The sequence below is a fragment of the Patella vulgata genome, chromosome 8 (genome assembly GCF_932274485.2).
Source record: "Patella vulgata chromosome 8, xgPatVulg1.2, whole genome shotgun sequence".
Classification (NCBI taxonomy): Eukaryota; Metazoa; Mollusca; class Gastropoda; family Patellidae; genus Patella; species Patella vulgata.
The window spans coordinates 24,922,773-24,949,299 of record NC_065886.2 but is presented as its reverse complement, the minus strand read 5'-3'; the positions used below and the strand labels follow the sequence as shown (position 1 = coordinate 24,949,299).

General features: G+C 34.3%; 3 protein-coding genes across 11 annotated transcripts in view; 1 reads left to right on the top strand and 2 right to left on the bottom strand.

Moving 5' to 3' along the window:
- The window catches only part of LOC126830848 (copper-transporting ATPase 2), a 46,133-nt gene extending 33,695 nt beyond the window's left edge, over positions 1 to 12,438 (bottom strand). Inside the window, exon 1 of one of the 3 annotated variants that reach the window (XM_050561288.2) lies at positions 12,158 to 12,438. Coding sequence is in view for 1 of the 3 variants with exons in the window: in XM_050561286.2 (XP_050417243.1) it covers positions 2,859 to 2,870 (12 nt within the window). In the remaining 2 variants the exon portion in view is untranslated. Of the gene's footprint in view, positions 1 to 2,858; positions 2,976 to 7,711; positions 7,878 to 12,157 lie in introns of those variants that run through there. The other 2 variants (XM_050561287.2, XM_050561286.2) reach the window with 2 other exon arrangements.
- LOC126830850 (GDP-Man:Man(3)GlcNAc(2)-PP-Dol alpha-1,2-mannosyltransferase) lies at positions 2,654 to 21,163 on the top strand. Of its 3 annotated transcripts, none has more exons than XM_050561296.2 (4): positions 2,654 to 2,737; positions 17,610 to 17,855; positions 19,368 to 20,299; positions 20,816 to 21,163. In XM_050561296.2, exons 2-4 carry the CDS (start codon positions 17,623 to 17,625, stop codon positions 21,103 to 21,105), a joined length of 1,455 nt encoding a protein of 484 aa, XP_050417253.1. In that variant the 5' UTR covers positions 2,654 to 2,737; positions 17,610 to 17,622; the 3' UTR covers positions 21,106 to 21,163. The 3 variants fall into 3 exon arrangements, with proteins under 3 accessions (XP_050417253.1, XP_050417251.1, XP_050417252.1); XM_050561294.1 differs by lacking the exon at positions 2,654 to 2,737 and adding an exon at positions 16,163 to 16,248; XM_050561295.2 differs by lacking the exon at positions 2,654 to 2,737 and adding an exon at positions 16,274 to 16,446.
- Positions 21,164 to 22,576: 1,413 nt separating this feature from the next.
- LOC126829570 (uncharacterized) lies at positions 22,577 to 26,253 on the bottom strand. 5 transcript variants are annotated; one of them, XM_050559515.2, is made up of 3 exons: positions 25,848 to 26,253; positions 23,898 to 24,058; positions 22,577 to 23,279 (listed from the first exon to the last, which is right to left on the bottom strand). In XM_050559515.2, exon 3 carries the CDS (start codon positions 23,271 to 23,273, stop codon positions 22,638 to 22,640), a length of 636 nt encoding a protein of 211 aa, XP_050415472.1. In that variant the 5' UTR covers positions 23,274 to 23,279; positions 23,898 to 24,058; positions 25,848 to 26,253; the 3' UTR covers positions 22,577 to 22,637. The 5 variants fall into 5 exon arrangements, with proteins under 5 accessions (XP_050415472.1, XP_050415474.1, XP_050415470.1 ...); XM_050559517.2 differs by lacking the exon at positions 23,898 to 24,058 and having other exon boundaries at positions 26,033 to 26,253; XM_050559513.2 differs by lacking the exon at positions 23,898 to 24,058 and having other exon boundaries at positions 25,848 to 26,252.
- Positions 26,254 to 26,527: the final 274 nt, after the last annotated feature.

The window sequence follows — 26,527 nt, the reverse complement described above, 5'->3', positions numbered from 1 at the left end:
CATACAGATCGGATGATGACTGTTGTCATTAGAGCATTCACAAGATTCAACAAAGTGAAACAAGGGCCATAACTCTAGGTGTAATTAATGGAAATTGCTGAAGTTCAATAGGCTTCTTCGTTGTACTGATTTAAACGATCCATATAAATTTCATACAGATCGAATGATAACTTTTGTCGTTAGAGCATTCACAAGGTGCAACAAAGTGAAACAAGGGCCATAAATCCTGAAGAAATTAACAGAAGTTATTGAAATTAAATAGGCTTCTCCATCTCACAAATGCAAACAACATATATCAATTTCAAAACAATCAGATGATAAATGTAGTCTGTAGAGTGTTCACAAGAAATTGTGGAAGACGGATGGACCGACCACAATATACGACCACATTTCCATGTACCGTAGGTGTATAAAAAGGAATTGATAACCACATTCTACATGTGACATGGTCTGCTGAGGAATGTCCAATTATCTGCAAAATATCGATGGGGTATGGGCTGTTCTTTAATTGTGAACTGTAATTATATATGTAAATTTAAAAAGAAACATAACCAACTAAAGCTATGCAATCTTTTACTCTGGCATATCCTTATACTGATAATAGTAATTTGACAGCGTAGTAACTACATACGGTTTAGTAGCAATGTATTAATCTGATACCTAGAATGACGATCTTGTATTATAACTTATTCAAATTTATTTTTTTAAAGCAGTAAAACATTGAAATTCGATGTTCAAACCTTTCACTGAAAAATTACTTTCTTTCAATTTTAAGAAAGTGAACACAAATATTAGTCAAAATAATTTAACAGGACATGAGAAAATAAAACACTCATGAAGTTTATATACGTCAATTGTGTTGTTATATCAGTAATTGTAGTCTATAACCAAGTACAATCTTTTCACATTTTTTTCATCTTTCCATATAAAATGCTTACTTATTAAAGAACAAATTTGAAAGTTTCTTGTCTGAGTACAAATGATAATAATAAGGAAGCGCTAAAATAAAATAAAATAAAAACTTTTCACTGTTTCACCTTAAAATTATTGTAATTGTCTAACAAAACAAAGATTTGTCTTAATAATATCCTGCCGTATCACTATATATAGTTAATATTTAAATAAGTAAACTAATTAATAAAACTAAATACAGAATTTCTAAAGTTCATGATAATTTTTTTGTTTATTTTTAAGATTCAACATTCAATTCCATTAATTCCATTTATCTACCTGTTAAATATAGAATAACCGACAAACATAAAAACAGAGACATCCGGTTTGACTAAGGCCAAAACTGATGCAGTCCCAACAGAAACAGACATTAAATAATAATTTAATTCATTTGATGAAGGGCCTTAAATCCAACTACACTATAATATATTTTACATAAAGGTAGGTTAAAAGCAGAAACATTAATCTGCATATTATTATACAGTTATATAACGAACTTCATCAAAATATGTCAAAATATGTTTTCTATACATATTACATAAACTAGATAACAATATATCAAATTACACATCTAGTGAGTTAATGTAGGTATTAAAATAATTTAAAAGTCTTCTACGTGAGTCTTAAAAATCCACTAACACAAACTGGGTCATTTCAGAACTAACACATGGTACAATATGGACCCAGAGAAAACCCATGAGGCTAGACAGGTGACCCTACTCTGGTCATGTATAAGCGTGGGATTGAAAACATGCCATTTGACTCAATGACAAATCTTATGATGTAAAGTGCATGCACAGGACCATTAGCCCCCCCCCCCCCACTGGGCCCCACCCCCTTCTGTGACCAAGAGTAATCCTACAAAGGAATTATAACTGTTATGAAGGTTAGCCACACATATGAAATCTTTATGTTTTTTTCTTTGTTTATATTGCTTAATCTGTTTGAATGTTTGACACCATTCTACTGGGTGACAACAAAAATATTTTTATTTCAATTATTACATGCTGAAAAACATCATTGCATTCCTAGGTCTATTCATATAATTTTTCATAAATGCATCTTATTTTCAGTTTTAATCAGTGACATATCTTTAAATGTGTTATATATAGCATGTGTTTTACATGTATTACAATTCTATATATGGTTTATTGATGTAGAAGAGAGAGAGAAAGAAATGGGGTTTAACGTCCACTCGACACAAACCAGGTCATTTCGGGACTAACACATGGTTGAATTTTATTTCAATAATTCGCTTGCGCGTAGGGGTCTTTAGCAGTGGGAGGAAACCGGAGGACCCGGAGAAAACCCACGAGGTTGGACAGGCAACCCTACTCCTTGTCACGTACAACCGGGGATTCGAAACCACGCCAGTTGACTCAATGAGAGGCCTTATGATACAGAACACACGTGCTAACCATTTGGCCATCCAACCCCACGATAAATGTAGAAAGTCAATGAACTAAATATATCATTTTTCATTAATGCATTGTATTAATCAGTAATATATTTTTGAATGTGTTATATTTTGCAAAGCGTTTTTATTATGATTCCATATATTAATTCAAACATAATGTGCTTTATCGTTTATCGGTAACTGTAGAAAAATCAATGAACTCAGTATACCGTATATAGGTGGAATATAACTTAAACATTGTAGTATATAAATATACAGCAATAACAGATATTTAATGTGACATATGGTTTGACTTTTTCAGTAAGACATGTGGCAGTATGATGACAACTATAGTGACACTGACATGTAAAGGTAGAATATATTATATATGTAAGTATTAATCAATATACATATAGTTTACATTAAAACCACTTTAATACATTACACAAAAATTATGTAACATATAAGATACTTCCATATTCAAAATATGTAAGTATATATATAAACATACCTGGGTGTCCATTTTAAAGTTATCTTAGTATGCCAAGAGAACACAAAATATCTGTTATTTAAACCTGAACATACAACATAACTAATGATAATGAACTCAAGGATATGTGTTCACTGACACAAATACATATTGTACCACACAAGCATGCCACAGATAAGGACTTTTACAATGTTCACAGTCTATACATATATATACCTGGTATACATGTATATAACAAGCTGTTCATCAGGGAGATGTAATGCAACAGCCAATTACAACAGCTTTAGACAAAGATTAGATGAAGGTCAATATTTTAGGGTCATGTTTGTACTTAAGAGTAAGTATACTCTTACTGTAAGTAAAGTTTGTTCACAGTTGTAGGTTAACTAGATTTAACTAATGAGATTTTAGTTAAATATTTACCTGATTTCTCCATTATCTTACCACTAAGTTTAACTAAAATACCACTTATGGAGAGTAAATTTAAGATATTAAAAGAAATAATAATTCATGTAAGCCAGTAACAAATAATTACACAAATATATTAAAGAGGCATTATAACTTTCACAGAAAAATTAATTTAGTTCAATTTGAATAATATTCTATTATGTTATGGAAAATGCAATCACTAACCTACTTGGCTTAAGACATTTGTTAAATTCCTTGAAAAACTTCAAAGACCAGAGCACCCACCCCTCACCACCAGAATAATAATAAGCGGCAACAGGTATTTTAGAAAGAGTATGCACACTCTACCCCATATTTTATTAATTAAATAAATTTACTTACATGTAATAACACCTTTACTCATCAACAGAATAAAAGAAATGAATTTATGATTGTTTACATTTACAAATATATATTCTTATTCCATAATATCAAATTATTTATTTTGTGTGTAATTATAGATTCAACTTTATAACACACCATGTGGTAAGCTTTAATTCATAGACTTTCTAAACATCATTTTTTTCATGATCATTTTTTATGACATCTGAGGAGGAAAAAGTCATTTAAGTGTTTTCTTTCAAGTAATTAAACAATTGTTCTAAGTTTTAAAAAATGTCAGGTATATATTTTTAGTGGGTGTTTCTATTTAGTTAAATTACTATATAATTGAAGTACAGAACATGATGCCTAATCCTTTGATCTTACAACCAACATGTGAGTTATCTTAGTGTAGATATACACCCACAGCAACCAAGTTGTCAACCATAAAGGCTGTCAAGTTTTAATTTTTTTGTCAGAAAGTTTTCGTCTCATGAATACAAACACTGTGTATATATATATATTAGGTCATTGGATGATAGGCCTAAATTTAGCCTCTAGAGTATCCACACTTCTATTTTTTTGTATACGTGATCAATGGCCATTACTTGGACAGTAATAAATAGAAATTGTTAAACAGCAATAGGCTTCTTCATCTCAGTATCATAAACACTGTGTATAAATATAAAGTTAAAATCGAATGACAGCTTTAGTCTCTAGAGTGTCAATAAGCAATTGAGGACGGTGAACTGACAAACGAACAGAGTAACGGAACGTAGAATGGGTGGTGTGATGAAAATATACAAATACACAATGTGATTTACCGGTATATCAAAAAAAAGTGTTTTGGCTTAAACTGTTGACAAGTAACACAAAACTTTAGCCCTGTCTGTGTACTTAAAATTTGATACGCAGATAAATATCCACTTTGAAAAGCAATATACCCACAAATTTTATCAAAACAAATGGTCTAGGTCTTGTTAGCCAATCCACTGCAGTAGTTGTTTATACTACCTATAATATCTACAGTAATCATATCAATAACCACTTATCAATAATCTGACAAAAAAAAAAAACAGTTGAAAATCTTTGTCACAAACCTGAAGACTGCTTGAGGGTAGAGTGTTATATACTCTTCCAAAAAAGTAGGGGATATTCAGAAACAATACAAAACTGCAGAAAAGCACTGCTATTGTTATTAGAGGTAAACAGTGTATGTTAATAACAGGCCAATTGCCTACACATGAACATAAACAGTTCATATGGGCGGCTTATCTGACGGCCCCCATTTCACTAGCAAAGAGATACACTGTCAAAAGTGAAAATGGACGTTCTTGATTTTTGTCTTAATAATGAGTAATTGCTCCACCAATCCTCAGACATTCAGCAATTCGTCATGGCATGCTCCTAATCAACCGTCCAATCACGATTTGGGGCAATCTGACAAACTCCTCTTGCAGTGCCACGGCCAATTCTTGCAGTGTTGTCGGTTGACGTTGACGAACACGTCTCCCGATCATGTCCCAGACATGCTCTATAGGGGAAAGGTCAGGACTCATGGCTGGCCAAGGCATATAGACAATATGGTGACGCTGGAGGTAGTCATTCACGACACGAGCTCGGTGGGCACAGGCATTATCATCTTGAAAGATGAAACGTCGATCTGCACGTTGAGTAATGGGCAGAACTATCGGTGCCAGGATGTAGTCACGGTAGTACACACCAGTGACCCTTCCTTAAACAATATGCAAGTCCGTTCTGCCAGTCATGGTGATTTCTCCCCACACCATAACAGACCCACGCCCGAATCTGTCATGCTGTCTGACGTTAACGTTAGCATGATGCTCATTTACATGCCTCCAAACGCGAGCACGCCTATCGGTGAAATCCAGAGTAAATCTGGACTCATCTGAGAACATTACACGCACCCATCGACGATTACCCTAATTTCTACACTGCCTACACCATTGACGCATGGTTGCCATGTGCTGGCGAGTTAATGGTCATCGCGCATGCAAATTGGCTGCACGTAGCAGATTTCTAATCGTTTGGGGTGTAGTGCTTGTGTAGTGGCTCTAGGACGACCTGAACGAGGTCTATCATCAACATTGTGTGTTTGTTGGTACCGGTTCCACAGTCTGCTGATCACAGACTGTGACACATTAAGCATGTTGGCTACTGCTTGCTGTGGTGAACCCATTTTAAGCATGCCAATAGCACGTAGACGTTCATCATGTTGAAGACATCTCATTGCAAATTAAATGTAACACACTAAAGCAAAGATACGCTAAACAGTAAATCTTATGCAAGAACTGATAGGAAAGCAAACATGGATAGGATAAACCAGCACACGGCAGTTTTCATCAACCCTTCCTTGAAGTGTCAAATTTGACAATGAACATTGCCCACGTGTATGGCTCTATTGCGTTCGCAGGTGCAGCTCAGTGGTTCTGTTGGGGCGATAATTTCTTCATCTGTGAACATACTCTCAAAGCATGTCAAGTGTCCATGACTATTTATCATATCACAACCTGCATAGGTATTTGCATTTCAATATCCCCTACTTTTTTGGAAGAGTATATACACCTAACATTGTATGTTATATACTGTATTCACTATATTTATACCATTATCAACATTTATAGATACCTTGCTGTGTACACACTGTGTGATTTAATGCTATATTTGGACTAAAAACATATGCTTGAAATCCCTCTCCAAACATTTCAATAGCAAGACAACTACCAAATGCCGCAAGAGTCTATTTTTGACAGCCTTGTTCATCATGTGACTTAATTGAGGGAGAATTTTTTCTAGCTTGTATTTGTTGTTAGTCGCTGTCCATTCCCCACAAATATCAAAGCCTAAGTATATACCTGGATTATTCTCTGCCAACTTCTTTTGCCGCTGTTTACTCACAGAGAATTTTCTCTCAATGTCCTCACAATCATTAGCATTTCGATTAATACATAAGAAGCACTCCTGGTGTCACTCGAAGAGAAAGGTTGCCTTTTAGGGATACTCTCACAATTTTGTCGTCTGTGCACCCTATATATACGTTTTTCAGGGTATCCACTATTTTTCTAGTAAGATTGGGTGTCACTACTTTCCATATATATCAAACTTGACAATACTTTTATTGGAAATAACTACCGGTACATAATAAATGCTTTCGTGGGAATGTATCTTTAATTCCTTACTGATTCACAATTATTGAATTTAGTTTGAAAAACACAATGTGTCCCATTTCTTTTCTGGTTGCATAAAGATTTCACCAATGACAAAATGTGTTTCAAATATCAGTTTTATTAAAGTGAAATTATCATGTACACCAGTCCTTGACTTTAGTATAGCAAATAAATTGAGAATATTCAATATCCATCAATTGTTGGTTTCACCAACATTGTAATGAGAATAAGCCTACACAATCCAGTGATAAGGACAAAAATTATGAAAGATGAAATCATAATTATCAAAACAAAATGTCCAAACTATGGTATTAATTAATAGAAAATACCAAAACATAACCTACCAAGAAATATCCTTACAGAATGTCTATTCAAGTTGCCTTCAAGCTAAGGACTATAACATGACAAAGTTTTTTCTATAAGGGGTAAATGTACATAGTGTATAAATAAAAAGACTCAATAGCCATAAACTTTAAAAGATCATATTGTTGTGAGGAGTTAAAGTAAATATCTCTTTCCACATGCTTATAAATAATCTTTTTTTTTTAATGCAAAAGCAGTTTTACATATGTACTATTTACTGGCTTCAAATGAAAAAGGTGTTAATTGTTTCTGTCAGTTTACAGTGTACACATACTGTCTTTCAAAAATTATCCGAATTTTGGCTCAAATTTAAAATCTGTTCACCACCCAGGCTGGTTTTTGTTACATGTATAGTGAACATCCTAGTACAGATCATATAATATATGTAATACAGCATTATAAATAACTGATAGACAGATTTTGTATTTGTCCCCACATCATTAGCTGTGGGAATAAGGTTTTCTAGCTAGAAAGAAATTTTTGAAGTAATACATATAAATATAATTTACGAGTGTGTCATTTTCAGTTGATTAATCAGTCAATCAAATTAAATACCTTATAAGTTAGCTATCAGTTATAACTCTATCTTATTTTCTCTTCATCCAATTTTCACACCAAACCAAGTAAACTAGACCAAAATATACTGTGTTCATATATGAAATCTGTTCACATTTACAGCTGAACAGGATATTACACTTATGAACCAGGATGTTCTAGAAGATTCTTGTAATCAATACTCTGGCTAAAAATAACTTGTACTATGAACTATGAACACTAGCCAACTACCAGTATGAACATGACATTGCATTCTTCAGTGATTTATTCTGTTCATGTGAACACATAACAATATTATCAGTGACCATTCCTCTAACAATTATATAGGTCTATAAGAGGAAGTTATACTGGTATATGAATTTCAATGGCCCTACATGAAATGGGAATGATTTTTAACAATGACTTCAATTTTAACTTAATATTCTTTATGAGTTTTTGAAGGCACAGAAAAAATGAAACATAAAAGAATTATGACTCGCTTTATTGTATCACTCTGTGTCATTCCTTTTTTTATGTTGGGCTACATTGATATCTGATGTATTCTTTAAATGTTGTGTTCAGATCATGTGACTGGTTGATATACATAGATCTATCACTAGTAGTACACAGTTATGATACAAAGTTAGTTAGATTGCAATCTAGTGTAAAAATCAGAATAAGTGTAAGGAATTTGTAATATAATTTTAATTAGATTGGCTAACTCCCAAGAACTAATTTGTTTTGTTAAAGATACATTATGGGAGATAAGATAAAGAGATGGCAGTTCTCACTATAATAGTTAAAAACTAGATAGTGTAAAGGTAATTTGCTGAAAATTTCAGTCAAATTGATCCACTATGAGCCGAGAAAGAAGCGGGTGAAATTTTGGCATAGTCTCGGTCATCATTACTAAAATCATTAATAATAATATAAACAGCATAGTCTCAATTATCCACTTATTCTGATTTAATTATCAACGGCCGTTTGCGGCATATAGGAATCTAATCCAGCCAACATCGAAGGCTAGCCTTGACATCGAGAGTTTATTATGGTCTGGATATGTTAATTAATGTCTAATTGATAATTTAGATAACATTTCAGGCCTAAAGAAAGACTTGTAATAAGCAGATTTTGCTCTTGCATAATGCATGTTTAACAAATGATTGCGGTTTCAAACAGCATTAACTAGATCATTTTGGGACCAACACATTGTATATTCTTATTTCAATCATTTGCTTTTAATGCACTAACTTCTGTTAAATAATGAAATTATTAAGATCATTAATTTTAAATATTTGTTCATAGGTTAACCTCAAATATGTTTTTATTCAAGTGGAAAGTGAACATTTTCCTTATTTAAATCTACCAAAATAAATGACTGAAAAGTGAAAACTGTTCTTCAGTTATAAATACAGGAGAACTGCACTGCACATGAACAAGCAGTTCACAGCAGTTCACCTATAAGACACATAACACACAGACATTGTAAGCAATACATAATGAAAGACATTGAAAGTACTATCAGATAAGAAATGTAATTCAGACAGAAACAGAAATGAAGGTAAGATAATTTGTCCACATGTAAATAGAATTGGGTTATTGTCCCATATCCAGAGATTATAACAAAGAATGAAAGATGATCTAAATTGTATGATCTCTCGGATCATTATAATAATCTATTCTTAATATTATGTTGACCAATTGTACACCATTCTTATTTTAATTGAAATATAATTTATACAATCGTTAAATTTCTAAAATAAAACATATTGGGTTTAAAAAAACTAATTTGAGTCCTGTATGTAAAGTATTTTGAATTGACAGAAAAATAGCCAAAAAATAAATTGAGCAACTTGATCTATGGTTATTTGTTGGTGTGACGTAGAATATAACTTATATCCTGGTCATCAGAAGTTGTATCCTGTTAAAATGACCTTAAGCACTTGAAGGTCATGAATGATATCAAATATTTACTTTTAAGGTGTGTGTTGTTCATGCCAGCCAAGCGTTCACACACAATTTAAAGTTGATGAGTCACTGGCTGACCTATATCAGTATTTATATAAACTGAACACTGAACATGTGTAAATAAAAATCAGATTATAATATCAATATGACATTATACATGCTACTTATAGCCTAATTAGATTTAACCTTAATTTGGTAAATAAACGAAATTACAGTAGCATTCAGAGTTACTTAGAGCTAGACTTTTTTTTAAAAGGATATATTTTTAATAAGATGTGTTATCATCTAATAAATACACAAAATAAAAAAGAGAAAGATTTAAAGTTATTGGGTCATACTACCCTCCTCCTTGTCTGGGTCATCAAAAATTGAAATGAAATGGGGTTTAATGTCCTACTGAGTACTGTTCTGCTCCAACTGGGTTAATGAAGACCGCAGTACAGTGTGCTATACTATGAGGGAAATTTTGCTCAGGCAGTGGCACTATGGCCTACTCTTATATCGAATTCCAACTGCCAACAGACCTTTTTTACATGCGTGTCAATGTATGCATGGGACCTTGGTTTTTTCGTGCCATCCCAACGACAAGACGGCTGTCCTTGTAAGGCCCTCCTTCCTGCACCACTAACAAGGGGAGACCATGTCAGAAAAACCTGATGAACTTTCTGGACCAGCTGGGCTGGGACTGAACATGCGACCTCCAGGCTAGCGAGCCAGCATCTTACCCACTTACCTGCGGTGGCTACGAGGTCATCAAACCAGCGGCTGCCAGGCAGGATACGCCCACATTTTCGAGAGATGGATAGAGAACAAGCTAACAAGAAAGTGATTTTTCCTACAATCAAGGGCCATAATTCAGGAAATTACCATTCGATATGCGCAAATATCGAAAGGAACTGAACGAACGGCAGCCATTTTCTCTGTCAATTTTGGGCCGATTTTCACGAAATTCGAACTCAGTCATCCTCAGGGTGTAACGGTGATATAATAATACGGTTTTTTAAATCGGATAAAAATTATGACCTCTATAGGATCCACAAGCTAAAAACGCAATTTTTCGTACAATCAGGGGCCATAATTCAGGAAGTTACGGTCCAATATGTGCGAATATCGAAAGGGACCAAGATCTTTGGGTTATAAACTTACATTTCAAGTTTCAACAAAATCGGATAAAAATTGTGACCTCTATAGGGTCCACAACCTTGATATACCATATTCTTATGCTATTCCAGAACGAACGGCGGCCATTTTGTCTGTCAATTTTGGGCCAATTTTCACGAAATTCGATTTCAGTCGTCCCTAGGGTGTAACGGTGATATAATAGAACGTTTTTTTAAATTGGATAAAAATTATGACTTCTATAGGGTCCACAAGCTAAAAACGTGATTTTTCGTATAATCAGGGGCCATAATTCAGGAAGTTACGTTCCGATATGCACGAATATCGAAAGGAACCAAGATCTTTGGGTTATAAACTTACATTTCAAGTTTGAACAAAATCGGATAAAAATTGTGACCCCTATAGGGTCCACAACCTTGATATACCATATTCTTACGCTATTTGGGAACGAACGGCGGCCATTTTGTCTGTCAATTTCACGAAATTCGAACTCAGTCATCCTTAGGGTGTAACGGTGATATAATAGAACGTTTTTTTAAATCGGATAAAAATTATGACTTCTATAGGGTCCACAAGCTAAAAACGTGATTTTTCGTACAATCAGGGGCCATAATTCAAGAAGTTACTGTCCGATATTCGCAAATATCGAAAGTAACTGAGATCTTTGGGTTATAAACTTACATTTCAAGTTTCAACAAAATCGGATAAAAATTGTGACCTCTATAGGGTCCACAAGCTAAAAACGTGATTTTTCGTACAAACAGGGGCCATAATCCATGAAGTTTCGATCCGATACATGCCAATATCGAAAGCAGCCGAGATCTTTTGGGGATAAACCTATATTTCAAGTTTCATCGAAATCGGATAAGAATTGTGACCTGTAGAGAGTCCACAAACAATTGTGGACGGACGGACAGGCGGACGGACATCCGGACGGACAGGGGCGACGGCATAATACGTCCACATGAAAATGTGGGCGTATAAAAACTAACATATGGCTCAATTTTATTTCAATAATTCGCTTGCATGTAGGGGTCTTTAGCAGCTGTTAGAAAGTGGAGGACCCAGAGAAAAAACATGAGGCTTTACACCCAAACCTACTCCTTGTCACATACATGCATATGCATCTAAAGCACACTCGTTAGACCACTTGAAAAAACCCAATACCTGACTAAATCAACCTGGTTAGGCGATTAGGTGAGGCATTTAAGTTCTTAACTTAAGTTTAACAAATTAACAAATTTAAGTTTTAACAAATGCTCCACCTCGTTTTGGTCATTCTACATACACCACTGGTGTAAAGCAGATTTGGCAACATCAGCTTGGATTGATGGCTCATAAATGGGCTAACAATAAAACAAAGAAATTTATTCAACTTACCAGGATTTATTTTTCACAAAGATTTGATCACATAATAATCTCGCTTTTCTCTTTCAGTTCTGAATAAATCTGACATTGACTTATTAAATCTCAAAAATATCTTACACGAGTAGTCTATTGTACATGTACATTTGTAGGTCTCTCTAACTTAACTCTTTCTCTTGTCGTCCGGTATCATTCATATCCCTTTCCCCTTGCAAACCACATAAAGTCACTTCTGAGGTACGGGACTGAAATCAATTAATTCAAAAACACTGACATAAAAATAATCATAAATGTATAGTTTTAGTATTTAAGCAAAGGTTTAATTCAGGTATGTTTAACTTATCTAGAAACGTATTAACTTGTAAACAATATGTGAGTATGTAACAATATAACGCATGGATACACAATCACTGAGTTTAATACTACTAAGCGACGTTTTGACGAGCATACTCTCGTCTTTGCTTGATAAAGAAGAGAGTATCCTCGTCGAAACGTCGCTTAGTATTAAAAGCAGTGATTGTGTATCCATAAAACTGTACCTTGTGTTAATATGGTCAATTACTAAATGCCAATCAAAGAAGATGTAACAATATAATATAGAGTAAACACTATCGTTTTCTTGAGAAATAATATCATTGTGGTTTATGGTTATGCTACGTTAGCTGGGCTGTCTTCATTAAACATGTTCTAACCATATTATTATAGAGATTGTCACATTTGCACGGGGATGAGTTTTTTCATATAGATTTTATCCAAGATTAAGTTGTTGATTGACTGTATGATTGAACAAACCTGTCTAACCTTTGCTTATAAAAATATACACTTTTCACTATCTTGAAATGATGTCTTGTCATTTAGTGATATCCTTGTTCAAAGATCTTTGTATAAAAAAAAACACTACGTAGGTCTAGCCTACTAATCATCATTTATTTTATGAAATGATTATCATTATCCACAGACACAAGGCCAGTCTAAATGTCCTGCATATGCCCTTATCAGAGAATTTATACCTGTATAGATTAGTCCAAAATGTCTATTTATATGACTATATGAATGGAAAGCATCAGAGCTGTCTGAAAGATAAGAATATGACAATCCTGCTTTGTCTTTCAGTAATTCCAGCTATCAAAATATTGATTATTAATTAGGTCAATAGTTTTGCACACAATTTTGAATAGATACCGATAATCCTTCACAAAAAGTCATTAAATATCAAATGGGGGTGGGAGAAATACTGATACTTCCAACATTTTTATTAATATAACAGTAACAGATTTAATTAGTTCAGCTCCCTCACTCTTCAGTTCAGACATTGGAATTGTGGAATTGACTGTTTTTATTTTCTTGGAATAATTTTAATAATTGTAGTGTTAGACCAAATTTATGCGGATTAATAATATTCCTTCTATAGATCTAACTGAAACCCATTCAATTCTATAAAAATGTGTAAACAAAAAACCTTAAAAAAAACGACGTACCACCAGTTCACAAGTACAATATAATAACAAACCTTTCTAAATTGTATTATTATTATTTTGGTTATGTCCAAATTTAGCGCGATCTATTGAAATAAGATGATATATACTCCCTATAAGTTTGGAAAAATATGATATGTAAAATTATGTGAACGTATACACAGCTATTTATTATATTTGTGTTTCGGACTTTTCGATGGGGGCGATGATATCATACAGAATCATTTCATTCATTTATTTCAGCAGAAAGATTCCAATCTGAAATTTTAATAATTCCGAAAGTCTACGTGCTATATTGACGCCCTCAGAATACGGAAAAGGGGCGGAGCTTATCAACGAAAGGGACTAATGCAAGGGAATGCGGCTAGAGGCGGAAGAAGTTAAAGCATACCACGCCTTATTAAATTCTAAATTTGTAAGGCCCATATTTTCGAAAGTGGATTAGTCCTGCGATATCACCCTAGGTGGAAGTGGGCATAAAACTCCAGGTACGAACGAGTCCTGATCAGAAATTTAATCTCCGATTTTCTGAACAGTCATATTCTGAAAAGCCGGCTAAATCATTGTTCGAGAATACAATCATTGGCATCAAATGTGACGTTCAGGAACGTTGACTTAAAGGAGCTAAATCGCTAACATTTGGGACCTAGAAATTAAAACAAGTGGGTCGCAACTCATATAATACTGTAACATGAATGTATATAAACTGATTTACATTCAATCGTTTCCGTTTTTACTCTAATTTCAAATCAGTTATGTTCCGTGAAATAAGCCAGCAGTCTCAATCGAATGCAAATTCCCATCGTCTGGTTATTACAGTCTACATACGCCGTTTGGTTTGGTGCAATGTGTCTAGCCTCGTTCCTCGAGTCTCTTGCTAGAACTGGGGCTGAAACGCATTTTGGTACACGATTCGTGTACCAATGGTAAAATATTTATTTTGTCTTAAATATTGGATATCAGAAGCCCATCTTTTTCCGGTAAGATTACAGCATCAATGTTGTTTTAAATTGACAAATAATTCGTGTTTTCAATGTTGAAGATTTTGGATGATATTGAGTTAGAGACTTAGCTACTTTAATCTTTGACTAAATCATCCTAAAAGTTAGTCATCTCAGTGGGGTAGTTTAAGTATGAATTAAGTGCACTTGTATGCCATAATGATGTTTTAATTGTTTATAGAAAATATTATTTTTCATTGATTTCAGACAAATTGCACTTATATTTTGCTACGAAACCAACAAATTTACTTACATTAATTTGTTTGAAAAGAATTATGAAATATTAAACAGTCTTTAGGACCTATAATACTTACACATGTAAAATAAAACATACATAATTGGCAGTGACTTTTTGCCACATGTGGTAAGCAAGAATTTCAAAATAGCCTACGCCTACAGACCACCCGATTTTAACTTCAACTTTTTATTTTCATATTACGTCCTAAAGAACAGTATACAAAACATACGGTACACCATATCACAGGAATCTGACCTTCTATCCGTATATGCATACACCATGTCGTACCAGACAATATATAATATTTTATTATATTATTGTCTGGTACGAAATGATGTATGCTTATATATACGGATAGAAGGTCAGATTCCTGTGATCATAGACGTGTATACAAAAATATATTTTACATGGAATAATATATTGGAATAACATGATATATTGGAATGAAAATATAATGAGATATATACATGTACAATTGGGATGATACAAATATACAATGAAAATGTAACAACGAAAGTATAACAATGAAATGAAAATATGACGTATAACCTTGGGAATACATGTGTATAATGATCAAATGTGGAGTAAGAACATGCAGCAGAAAATTAGACTAGGCAGGTTTTTTCCCTTTCCTTAAAAGCATGATATTATGTATATACATAAGAAAATCTGGCGGATTAATAAGAAGCTCAAAGGTTAATTTCGACCCCCCCCCCCCCCCACCAGCCGTTGATCTATATTCTATATGCTATACGGGAATTCATAGATTTAAGAGATTGTTCACCATCTGAATATATAAACTTAAATGAAATAATTAATCAACTCTGTATTAATTGAGAACTTGTATATATTTATATGTATTTATTGTACTTAGTGTACGAATAAATTTTTTATTTTATTAGCGCTCTATATAAAAGTAATGACAAAAAAAAGCCACTTGTTTCGGTGCTCGCGGGCGGTCTGCGGCTTTTTTTGGGGGTGGGGGGTGTGCCATCATATCATTATTTGTTTCGTCAATTTGGGGAATGGGGATTTAAATTTCTGGTGTCAGGTTGAAAATCAGGTGGATAAGGCAATGTTGTACCACTTTCAACTCACATCCTGGAATAGCAGGAAAATGGGTTTCTAAAATTGTTGCCATCCCCTTAGGCGTTCGCTGGCGACAGGGAATTTTTTCGGGCTTTTTATCTCGTAGTCAATGAGGATTTGTGGTCTGCCTCCAGTTGTTCAAATTATGTCCCTTGATATTGAAAGTGAAGGCTGACAGCCGTCAATCATGAATACGTAAAGCTGCTGTGGGGACCAAGCTCCTCCCTACTTTGATAAAAAACAGATAGTGGCTACGTTTTCTACAATCATGGCGTTGAATGAGTTCATGCAAGACTATGTGAAGTAAATTGAGTATTTTAGCATGACAGTTTATAAAATCAACACAAAAATCTAGGCTATCAATATTAAGTTATAAAAAAGGTCTACATATTGGTCAATATTCACACCAATGAGTGTTACTTTATGCTGTATAATATAAGGCGTTTGCTCAACTTGCAGCACGATATACACTACTCTAGCACCCACGTCATAAAATGAATGGTGGGTCATCATACTAGACTTCGTGTTTGACACTCATATGTTCAAAGGACTTTGGCCATAAGGAACGGGTGAATGCATTTGCTGGTCAACACAGACCTTTAACAAAAATCTTTGTTGTGTCAGTTTTTCTGGTCTTCAGATATTATTGTCAGTTGTGTCTTTAAAACACAGGACGTAATTTTATGGAATATGACACAGTTGAGACTAAATGAAATGAAATGAAATGGGATTTAACCTCCTAGTCCTACTGCTCTGCTCCGAAATGGGCTAATGAAGACAAGCATATGCCATACAGTACGTGAGTGTGCTATGAGGGAAATTTTGCCCGGACAGCAGCACTACAACCTACTCTTATATTGAATTCCAACTGTCATTAAGGGATCTGTTACGTGCATGCCAATGTGTATATGGGACCTTGGTTTTTTCGTCCCATCCAAACGACTAGACATCTGTCCTTGTCAGGACCTCCGCCTGCATCACTGACAAGGGGGAACCACGCTGGAAAGTACAGTTGAGGGTACATTTCAACTAGGTTTCTCTAGTCTTTATCATGCTTGATGGAGACTAGAGAAGACTAGTCGAAATAAACATTTTATTAGTATTGCATAGAATTGTGTATTTCCAGGTTCATTTACTAATTTCCTTTGATTAAGCCGGGAAAGAAGAGATATTGTCCGAAAAATGCAAATATGATGGCAGTCGGCGGCTTTACTTCTCTATTTTTATAGTCTCAACTTGTCCCAACTTTTTTGCCTGGTCATACAATTTTTGTGACATTGACATATAATCATACACAAATTCAGATGATACTGGTGTTAATATATAAACAAGACACTGAATATTTTCCAGTCAATGCATTGTAGACTGCAATTTAAAGGACTACATATTACCATCAAACTAAGGAACTAGTGCATCTTCAAAGGCTTATCACTTTCAACACGAAATTTTAATTAATTTTATATATCATATTAAAAACATCCTTTTTTTTAGACGAGACTAGACTGTAGTCTAGAGTCAAATTGAAATTATTGTTTTGCTGACTGATAAGTTTCTCAAAAGTGCTAATGCCTCCATAAGGTGAAAAATTAATGTTTTTCCTAGAATTATGACCAAAAGGACAGACATTTTTTTAGATACTGATCTATTTCTTTTTATACTTTCAGCATTGTTTCTAAAATGGCCTGGTTATTAGTCTTATCGGGGGTTTTCTTCATCATCCTCTTTTCTCTGATGTTTTTTCTGTTAAAATTGTGGATTCATCAAGTAACAAAGAACTGTTTACCGGAATTGAGAAAAACTGATGATAAAGGGAGAAAACTTGTAACTGTAGGATTTTTTCATCCTTACTGTAATGCTGGTGGAGGCGGAGAAAGAGTTCTGTGGTCAGCAATTAAAGCAGTTGTGAAAAGGTAAATAGATTAAAATGAATAATGATTAACATTATAATAATTATTAATTATGTAGATCTGTGTTCTATGAGTAAATGTATATTGCTTTAATTTATTTTGTGCTGATTGAAATGAAATGTGGTAGTGAGAGTTCAATACTTTTTACTCAGTCATTTATTAACACAAGATATTCTTGATAATTCATGAACATTTGTTATTACAGCATTTTTTCAAGGTCATTTGCTTGATAAGTAAATAAAACAATGCTGTCCTTCCAAAGTAAATAATTATAACAATGCTATCATTTCCAAATTTACGGGAGCCACAATGGCTCAGTGAGCAAGGTGTTGGCTCACTAACTAGGGGATTTGGGGTTTGATCCTGGTGTTGGCCGAGTTTGTTCCCCATATTTTTCCAGCATGGTTTTCTAGATGCATAAAGGAGAACCTGGCAAGGAACCGTGTCTAGTCTTTTAGATAGTATGAAAAAAAGGGAGGTCCTTTGTAAGTGTCTCCTGACAGTTGAAAATCAGAATTTTTAAGAGAAGGCCATAGCGCCGTTGTTTGGGCAAAGTTTCCCTCATAGGATGTTAAATGGCATTTCATTTCTACAGTTTCCCGCAATGATATGTTGTGTTTAATTCTAACTGCCCTAAAAAAAAGTACTACTGTCTGAACCTTGCTATTTTTAAACGGATTCCTTCGAATATGAACAAACTATTTAACTTGGTTATTATAAACTTACCTGTGTGTTTGAAATCAACTCCGGTTAAATAAAATCCATTGCACAATTAAATATCCCAACGAATAAAAAAGTTCTCTCTTGAAGAATTGAACTCACACAAACTTTTCTCATCGGCAATACCAAAATGGAGCCCGATTACGTCACTCTTCGGGAGATATCATTTCATATAATGGGGTGACAGCATGCTACATCGAAACGGTTTACGGTACATTTACGAAAATTCATGGTATTAAAGCCTCGGCTCGGTATTGAGTTTGGGTGTTCGGCCCATATCTCTTTTTTTTTATTACCATCTTTTTACATTCTCGTAAAATCCTTGCAAAGTTTATAGATTTTCTTTCGAAATAATATAATTTTGTTTTAATTATTAATTTAATTTAATTAATGGGAGAATTTTCTTTTGAACACAAATATGGGACAAAGACAACAACATTCGTTTAACAGGCTTTAAATTGTACCCATGAATATCTTTAATATGATATATAAAATGATATATTTGATGTAACATATACGTATAGGGTATTAACAATTATGGGATGATGGTGTGATAAGCTTTTTTATTCGTGCAATGGATTTTATTTAACCGGAGTTGATTTCAAATACACAGGTAAGTTTAAAATAACCAAAGTTAAATAGTTTTTTCATAATCGAAGAAATATGTTTATAAAATAGCAAGGTTCAGACAGTAGCTATATCAGTACCAATACAAACTGATTCCCAGAGTAATCTGTCATACATTAATGTTATATAACATTTAACCATATATATGTATCTGATAATATTTTATAGGTATCCACATGTCAGATGTGTTGTATATACTGGTGATACTGATGCAGAACCATCAGAAATCTTAAACAAAGCCAATCAAAGATTTAACATCAATTTACCGAAAGAGATTACTTTTGTTTACTTGAAAAAAAGGGAAATGGTTGAAGCGAATAGATATCCCTATTTTACACTCCTTGGACAAAGTCTTGGATCTGTTGTATTAGGATGGGAAGCCATGTTATCGTTTGTTCCTGATGTTTACATAGATACCATGGGTTACGCTTTCACTCTTCCATTGTTTAGATTTCTAGGTGGATGTCGTGTAGGTTGTTACGTCCATTACCCAACAATAAGCACAGATATGTTGGAGAAAGTTACTCAAAGAAAAGAATCATACAATAATGCTGGGTTTATATCAAAAAGCATGGTATTAAGTCACACAAAATTATTATATTATAAATTATTCGCTTATTTGTATGGTATTGCGGGCAAGAGGTCAGATGTTATTATGGTGAACTCAACGTGGACATATAATCATATTAAATATTTGTGGCAGGCAGATTATAAAACTGGCATTGTTTATCCACCATGTGACGTTTCAGAATTTCTCACCATCTCACCACAAGCTAAATCATCTGCATCATGTTTAAATATAATATCTGTTGGTCAGTTCCGACCTGAAAAAGATCATCCATTACAAATTCGATCATTTGGAAAATTTGTACAAAATCTTTCATCCAATGACAGAAATCAATATAAATTATTGTTAGTTGGTAGCTGTCGTAACCAAGATGATTCTGATCGTGTTCAAAACCTTAAAGAATTGGCAGAAGAAATGGGAGTTCAAGATAATGTAGAATTTCATCTTAATGTTTCCTTCACTGAATTAAAGAGATTACTGTCAACAGCTACTATAGGTTTACATTCCATGTGGAACGAACATTTTGGAATTGGTAAGTAATTATGCAAAATAAAAATTGTGGAGCATAATCTTCTGCTCAGGTTAAACAGAGGTATAAGCAATTTGATCGGTTGAGGCTTTGGACCACAATAACTTCAGATCTGTTGAACTGAGTAAGAAGGATGCCGCTTGGCATTTTGTTTCATTCTCCCCTGCCGTTCGAAGAAAACATGGGAGTATTAAAATGGGCTCATCTGTCTTTCCATCCATCACAGTAACAAAGTATGATGATGGACATTTTCTGCAAAGTTTACACTGTATTTTTCATGTATCAGCAGGTTATAACAACTGTGTTATTGTCTTCCTTTATTATAAAACTATTGTTCTATTGCTGAATAATTGATGTTAAATCTACTAAAATACCAACATTTGGCTAAACACTAGTTAAATTGCTATGTAATAAAAGAATGGGGAAATAAGTCATGAGATTAACATTCCTTACATAAAATTCAGTAATGTGCAATGGTCACATGTAATTCTAGATTATAAATTTGTATTGTATTTTCAGGTGTGGTTGAATGTATGGCTGCTGCTACCATTGTTTTAGCTCATGATTCTGGTGGTCCTAAATTAGACATTGTTACTAAATATGCTGATAAAATTACAGGATTCCTGGCAGATGATGAACAATCATTTGCAGACAGAATGAAAGAAATATTTAAACTTAGTGATAAAGACAAAAATGAAATCATTCAAAATGCGAGAATTTCAGTGCTACGTTTTTCTGATGAAGAATTTGAGAAAAATTTTATAGACTCCATAGAGCCATTATTAAACTTTGAGGGTGTCTCAGAATAATCATTCTACTTCAATGTTATATGTGGGTTTATTTGAAATAAATGGGTATAGAAACTGATGTATTTCTCTTGTGCTAACAAAGCTCTTATAACAGTCAATTCAAAATGATTGTACAATACTTCAGCCACCAACATTACAGCCACAGAGGTTAGCGCCTATTTTACTTCAGTTGCCTTAACCTTGGTGGTCAAAACTGAGGAGATTTGTAGTGCTCTCAAGCACAATTCAAAGAATAGGAGCTAGAAATATTGATTTTATCTCATTAAGAGGACATATATGACCACAGAAATAAATGTCAATAGTTCGCTTCAAAATGACCAAAATATTGGAGATAATGGGAAACAACTCTCAAATTTAAATTTTACTAACAGATTGTCTTATACATTCTTCTGCAGTCAGAAACAGGGCTATGTTAGATTGTTAAGGGCTACCTGCAAGTATCACAGGGGACCCATCTCTAAAATCAGCAGATTTGTAAAAGATATTGATATATTTTAATCCAGCCATAGAATACAATTTCACAAATGCTATTTTAGGTTTTAAGGTATATTGATTAGAGGGACTGCTAAAGTTGCATCTGATTACTAGTTTTGGGGTTGGCCAGGAGCAGGCCTGTAGCCAGAGTCTACTGTAGACTGTGCCGGGTGTGCCCCACCCCCCCCCAAAAAAAAAACAACAACCTTCACTGCCCCTCTGAAGCTAGCAAGCTGGCTATGACCCTGGGCAGGAGTGTTGGTCTTTTTGTTATACATACATGTAACTTCTGACAATGTCACACCCAATCCAATGATTTGATCTTTTAGCGCACCAAGCACCAGGTCTTTATGGCATGCATGCTCAAAGGTCGCCTTAGAGACAACCTATCTTCTAAAGCTGGTTCAACAGTGAATATTCATATGCATACCCCATCAAATTTGATCTTTTAGCACACCAAGCACCAGTTCTTTATGGCATGCATGCTCAAAGGTCGCCTTAGAGACAACCTATCTTCTAAAGCTGGTTCAACAGTGAATATTCATATGCATACCCCATCAAATTTCAAATTTTGAAATACAGAGTTGATTCCCTTGCATTAGTAGGCTACCTCCTTTTATGAAGCGGTGGTTAAGACGCTGGCTCGCTAGCCTGGAGGTCGGGTGTTCGATCCCTGCATTGGTCGAGAAAGTTCATCCAGATTTTCCGACGTGGTGCAGAACGGAGGGCCTGACAAGGACAGCTGTCTAGTCCTTCGGATGACACGAAAAACCGAGGTCCCGTGTATATATTGGAATGCACGTAAAAGATCCCCTGGCAGTTGGAATTGGATATAAGAGTAGACGATAGTGCTGCTGCCCGGGCAAAATTTCCCTCATAGCACACTGTATGGCGTGTGCCCGTCTTCATTAGCCCAGTATAGGAGTAGGACGTTAAACCCCACTTCATTTCATTTCCTTTTATGAAGCAACGTTTTTCACAGTTAACTACCAATACAAAACGTTTAAATTTACTCAAAAATTTAGGAATAAAGGAGATCAAACATATAGTACATTACATCATTCTTTTTCTACATAAAGTTTAGAAGACCAATAACAAATATGGGTGGCTATTCTCAACAAAAAAGGAATAAAACTCAAAAGTCCGTGGAAATTAAAATCTTGAGGAGCTATATTATAGAAGAGTAGATTATGTTTCTCATTATGTGTATCCATGAAATAAAACTCTTCTGTGCAGCTTTCATTCAACTGTGATTGTAGATTGTCAATTTCAACTTTTAACTTTGGATCTCTTAATCGGGTAATACTGTCACAAAATACACAAACTTTTTGATAAATGCCCTGTCCCGTAACATTCAGGCGACACAATTCATCCCAGTAATCAAGATATTCATTGATAGTCGTAGACAATGTCCTTGTTGGAATTCCAATCCTGGGTATTTTTTGAGCCAGTTCCAACGTATATCTTAATTTACTAATAGATGTGATAACTGGGGGTATCACCCGGGGACAGGATATTTGAATAAGTTTGATTGCGTCAATAAAAGTTTGTCGTCTACGTTTGAACCAATCAGTGTACCGAACACGTAAACTATTTAGATGACTAAGATGTTGGCTGACTTCTTTCTTTAATGTGGCAAGTTCAACTAATTTTTCGTCAAAAGCAGAAAGTTTCACAGGTTGCCACCGTTTCATTTTTATCTGAAATAACAAGACAGAAACGTTATAATGTACCCAGTCCTAGCCCAGTTTGCGACACAGAGCACTCCGTATGTCTTAGTTCCTTTAGTTACTGTCTCGGATCGGATTAGTTCCTATACGTATGTCTATACCTATGCATTTTTCAAATAAAAGGGATGAAATGAGATGGTTTTTAAGCCTAGCTAAGAACCCACCGTGCGTGCTACTACGTGCAGTCTACGGGGTAAATTTTAGTAAACCAGTGCGTGTGACTTACGCGTCACTTTCGTGTGTCCGGCACCATAGAAGATCCGGACTGCATCGTAGAGACTTTTGGTCCTGCACATAAAATTTTTTTAACCCTGTGTTTTGCGGCTGGTCTGCAAGCTACTAGCCGCGTGCGTGGTAAGGCGGGTTGTGAGGTCGGCTTTAACGTCCTACTTTTCTGCTCCATCCGGGCTAATGAAGACGGACAGTATACGCCATGCAGTGTACTAATTGAAATTTTATCCGGACATCGGCGCTACGGCCTACTCTATTTCCAATTCCAACTGTCAAGATTTCGTTCAAGTGCACGTCGGTCTGTACATGGCACCTCGGTTTTTCGTACTATCTGGACTACGAGACGCTGTTCCTTACCAGCTGCTAGACTTTCATTGCTACAGCACTGACAAGTGAAAACCAAGTTGAAAAATCCCGAGGAACCTTGCCAACACCGGGATCGAACCAGGGTACTCTGTGTTCAAATACAAGGGCTAATTGATCTCCTTTAAAATGTAACCTCTTGCATTCATGAACGTCTACAATACAATAAATTGGCAGAATATTAAATTAGATGTAAATAGAAAGGTCAGAGCAAGGGTTAAGTGAGAGGGACTCAATGACGAGCTTTGCGTCATGGTTTTGAGTTTTTGCGCCCCTTGAATTTTTGTGCCCCCTCGCAAATGGCAAAAAATCACGTGGTTTCATTGCGGATTTTCAACATTGTAATCATAATCATAATGCTTAACCAGTGTCAAACATACACCGTGGGTCAGATATGCTATACAAATCGACTCTAGCATGTTTCACACAGCCCAATATTACCCGTCGCACACACATATAAATATTATATTTTGGGGGCCAGGGATCTTGTTCCTCATGTAAAATCCTGGGTCACAACGCCCCTTGATCATAGTTACCTTATTATTTTATTATTATTATTATTATTTTAAAGGAACTAAATAGAAGTGATAATAAAGGCTAGTGTAGCAACTTTGAGCATTTGTTATTAAAGTCAGGATAATTTCTATCATTTTGGGAGATGAAATTAAGCGAGATAAATTACATGTCTACTGTTCCGCATGCAAGGTTTTACTTATGAAAGGTATTACAATGTTTGAATAGACAATAAATATAATTATAAATTAACGTAGAAATAATTCATTTTGTTTTATATTTCGCTGACAACTAATTATCATTTTCTAATTGTCAGACCTTTTAAAGTCTTCAATGAAAAAAAAAAAAAACCCATCGAAAATAAAACTTTAAAGTTTGCTGTTATTCTGTATCCAATAAAACCCCATAGAATTCATAAGTTATAATTTGAACAAATATGAGACAGATCAAAGCGAAAACAAAACGCAAACCTTTTCCGCCATTATACTGCCCGGTCCAATATAGATAATATACTATATAGTAGCTGTCGAATTATAAGCGATCAATTATTGAATAAAGTAAGTTAGAAAGGGTTTTATAAACGATAAAAGATAGGACGTTTGAAGTATATTATTACATTGATAAAATAAATAGTTCTGTCGTGTAGTTAAAGTCTACAATGACAAGAGTTCAAAGTCGTTAAATAGCTAATAAATATAATTATATTTTATTACTCTAGAAAATACAGGAAATTTTTATAATGCTCAGACCTACGTTGAATAGATTTTATTAGTTCAACATACTTTTTAAATTATGCTATAAGCTAATTTAATTTACTCAGAACTGTTTATGTTGGACTACTGAAATTCGAAAAGAGAATAAATATTAAAAGCCTTTCAGAAATTTTTTCCATGATACCAGCTATTTTACTTTCTACCAAGTGGCAATGTAATTTATCGATGGTTAGGTTTGGCGGGCTTTCTATATAACATATAAGTAAGATAATCAAACAAAATTAAAGATAAAGGCAAGGCATTGCTTGGTGTGTATGTTGTTGAAACAAAAGGTCGAAGAATCATACAGAAGAACATCGGGTTTTTTTTTTATCAATATCAAAAACATGTCATTTTTCGGGCGCGATTAAGCAAAACGTCGGAAGGAAAAAAAATATTTTCGGACACATTTCATCAGTTTTTTTAGTTGAAATGAAAAGAATATTTTTGTTAATCAAAGTAAAATGTGTGTAAAAAAAAAAATTCAAGCAAACCTACCGCACCAATTCTTTTTACAGCTTCGGTGGCGTGAGAATCCGTGACAAAACTTTACCAGAATGTTATGAGCAGATTAGGAAACTACTCTTCAGAGAAATGAGTAACGTATTAATAACATAGTTGTGATTAAAGTGATCGATATTTGAAAGTGAATAGGAAAAATCTATATCGGCATAGTTACCTCTTTATTATTTTGTCCAAGTATCAACATTAACTGTCTTATGAAGTAACTTTTTATCTCGTTTGACGGGACATTTCCTTTCACCACAATACAATCTAATAACAACAATGTCTCGATAGATCGTTTTTAAATTACCAGAGTATAATTAACAAAGATATTTACTTGTTATCCGGTCCTCCTCTTACCGTGGGCTTATCCTGAGCACTTTTATTTTAGATATCCTGGAACATAATATGCATACAACTTAACCCTATACTTATCAGGTTTATATGCACACAAACTAAAAATATTCACATTTTTAAGACAGAATTTGCGTCGGTATCTTAAACTCAAAAAGTTCGTAACCCTATACCTAGCAACATATCGATAGTGGATTGATCCACCACCTGACTTTGAATACAATCAATTGACAATTTATTTGACAATCATTTTGTATTGTCCCTTTCCACCCTCAGATAGATATAACAATAAGCTGGGATTTGTTGATCCAAACGATCAAGAAATGAAGTGAATAACCCTACAGGGGATATATAATAGTCATTTCTATTGATATATATAGTATACATGTACTCCTTTATTATACTGATTATTATAAAACATAGGTCACTGCCATTACCTGTTGAAAAGCACAAAGAGGGTTAATTCTAAACAAAATTCTTACTGAAAAATTTAAATCCTAC

Coding starts and splice junctions, on each gene's coding strand:
- LOC126830850 (XM_050561294.1), top strand. CDS start 16,214: ATGGCGTTGAATGAGTTCATGCAAGACTATGTGAA. Junction 16,249..17,609: donor TTCATGCAAGACTATGTGAA/GTAAATTGAGTA, acceptor TTATACTTTCAG/CATTGTTTCTAAAATGGCCT. Junction 20,300..20,815: donor GAACGAACATTTTGGAATTG/GTAAGTAATTAT, acceptor TTGTATTTTCAG/GTGTGGTTGAATGTATGGCT.
- LOC126829570 (XM_050559513.2), bottom strand. CDS start 25,877: ATGTTGATACTTGGACAAAATAATAAAGAG. Junction 23,280..25,847: donor TTGGACAAAATAATAAAGAG/GTAACTATGCCG, acceptor TTGTTATTTCAG/ATAAAAATGAAACGGTGGCA.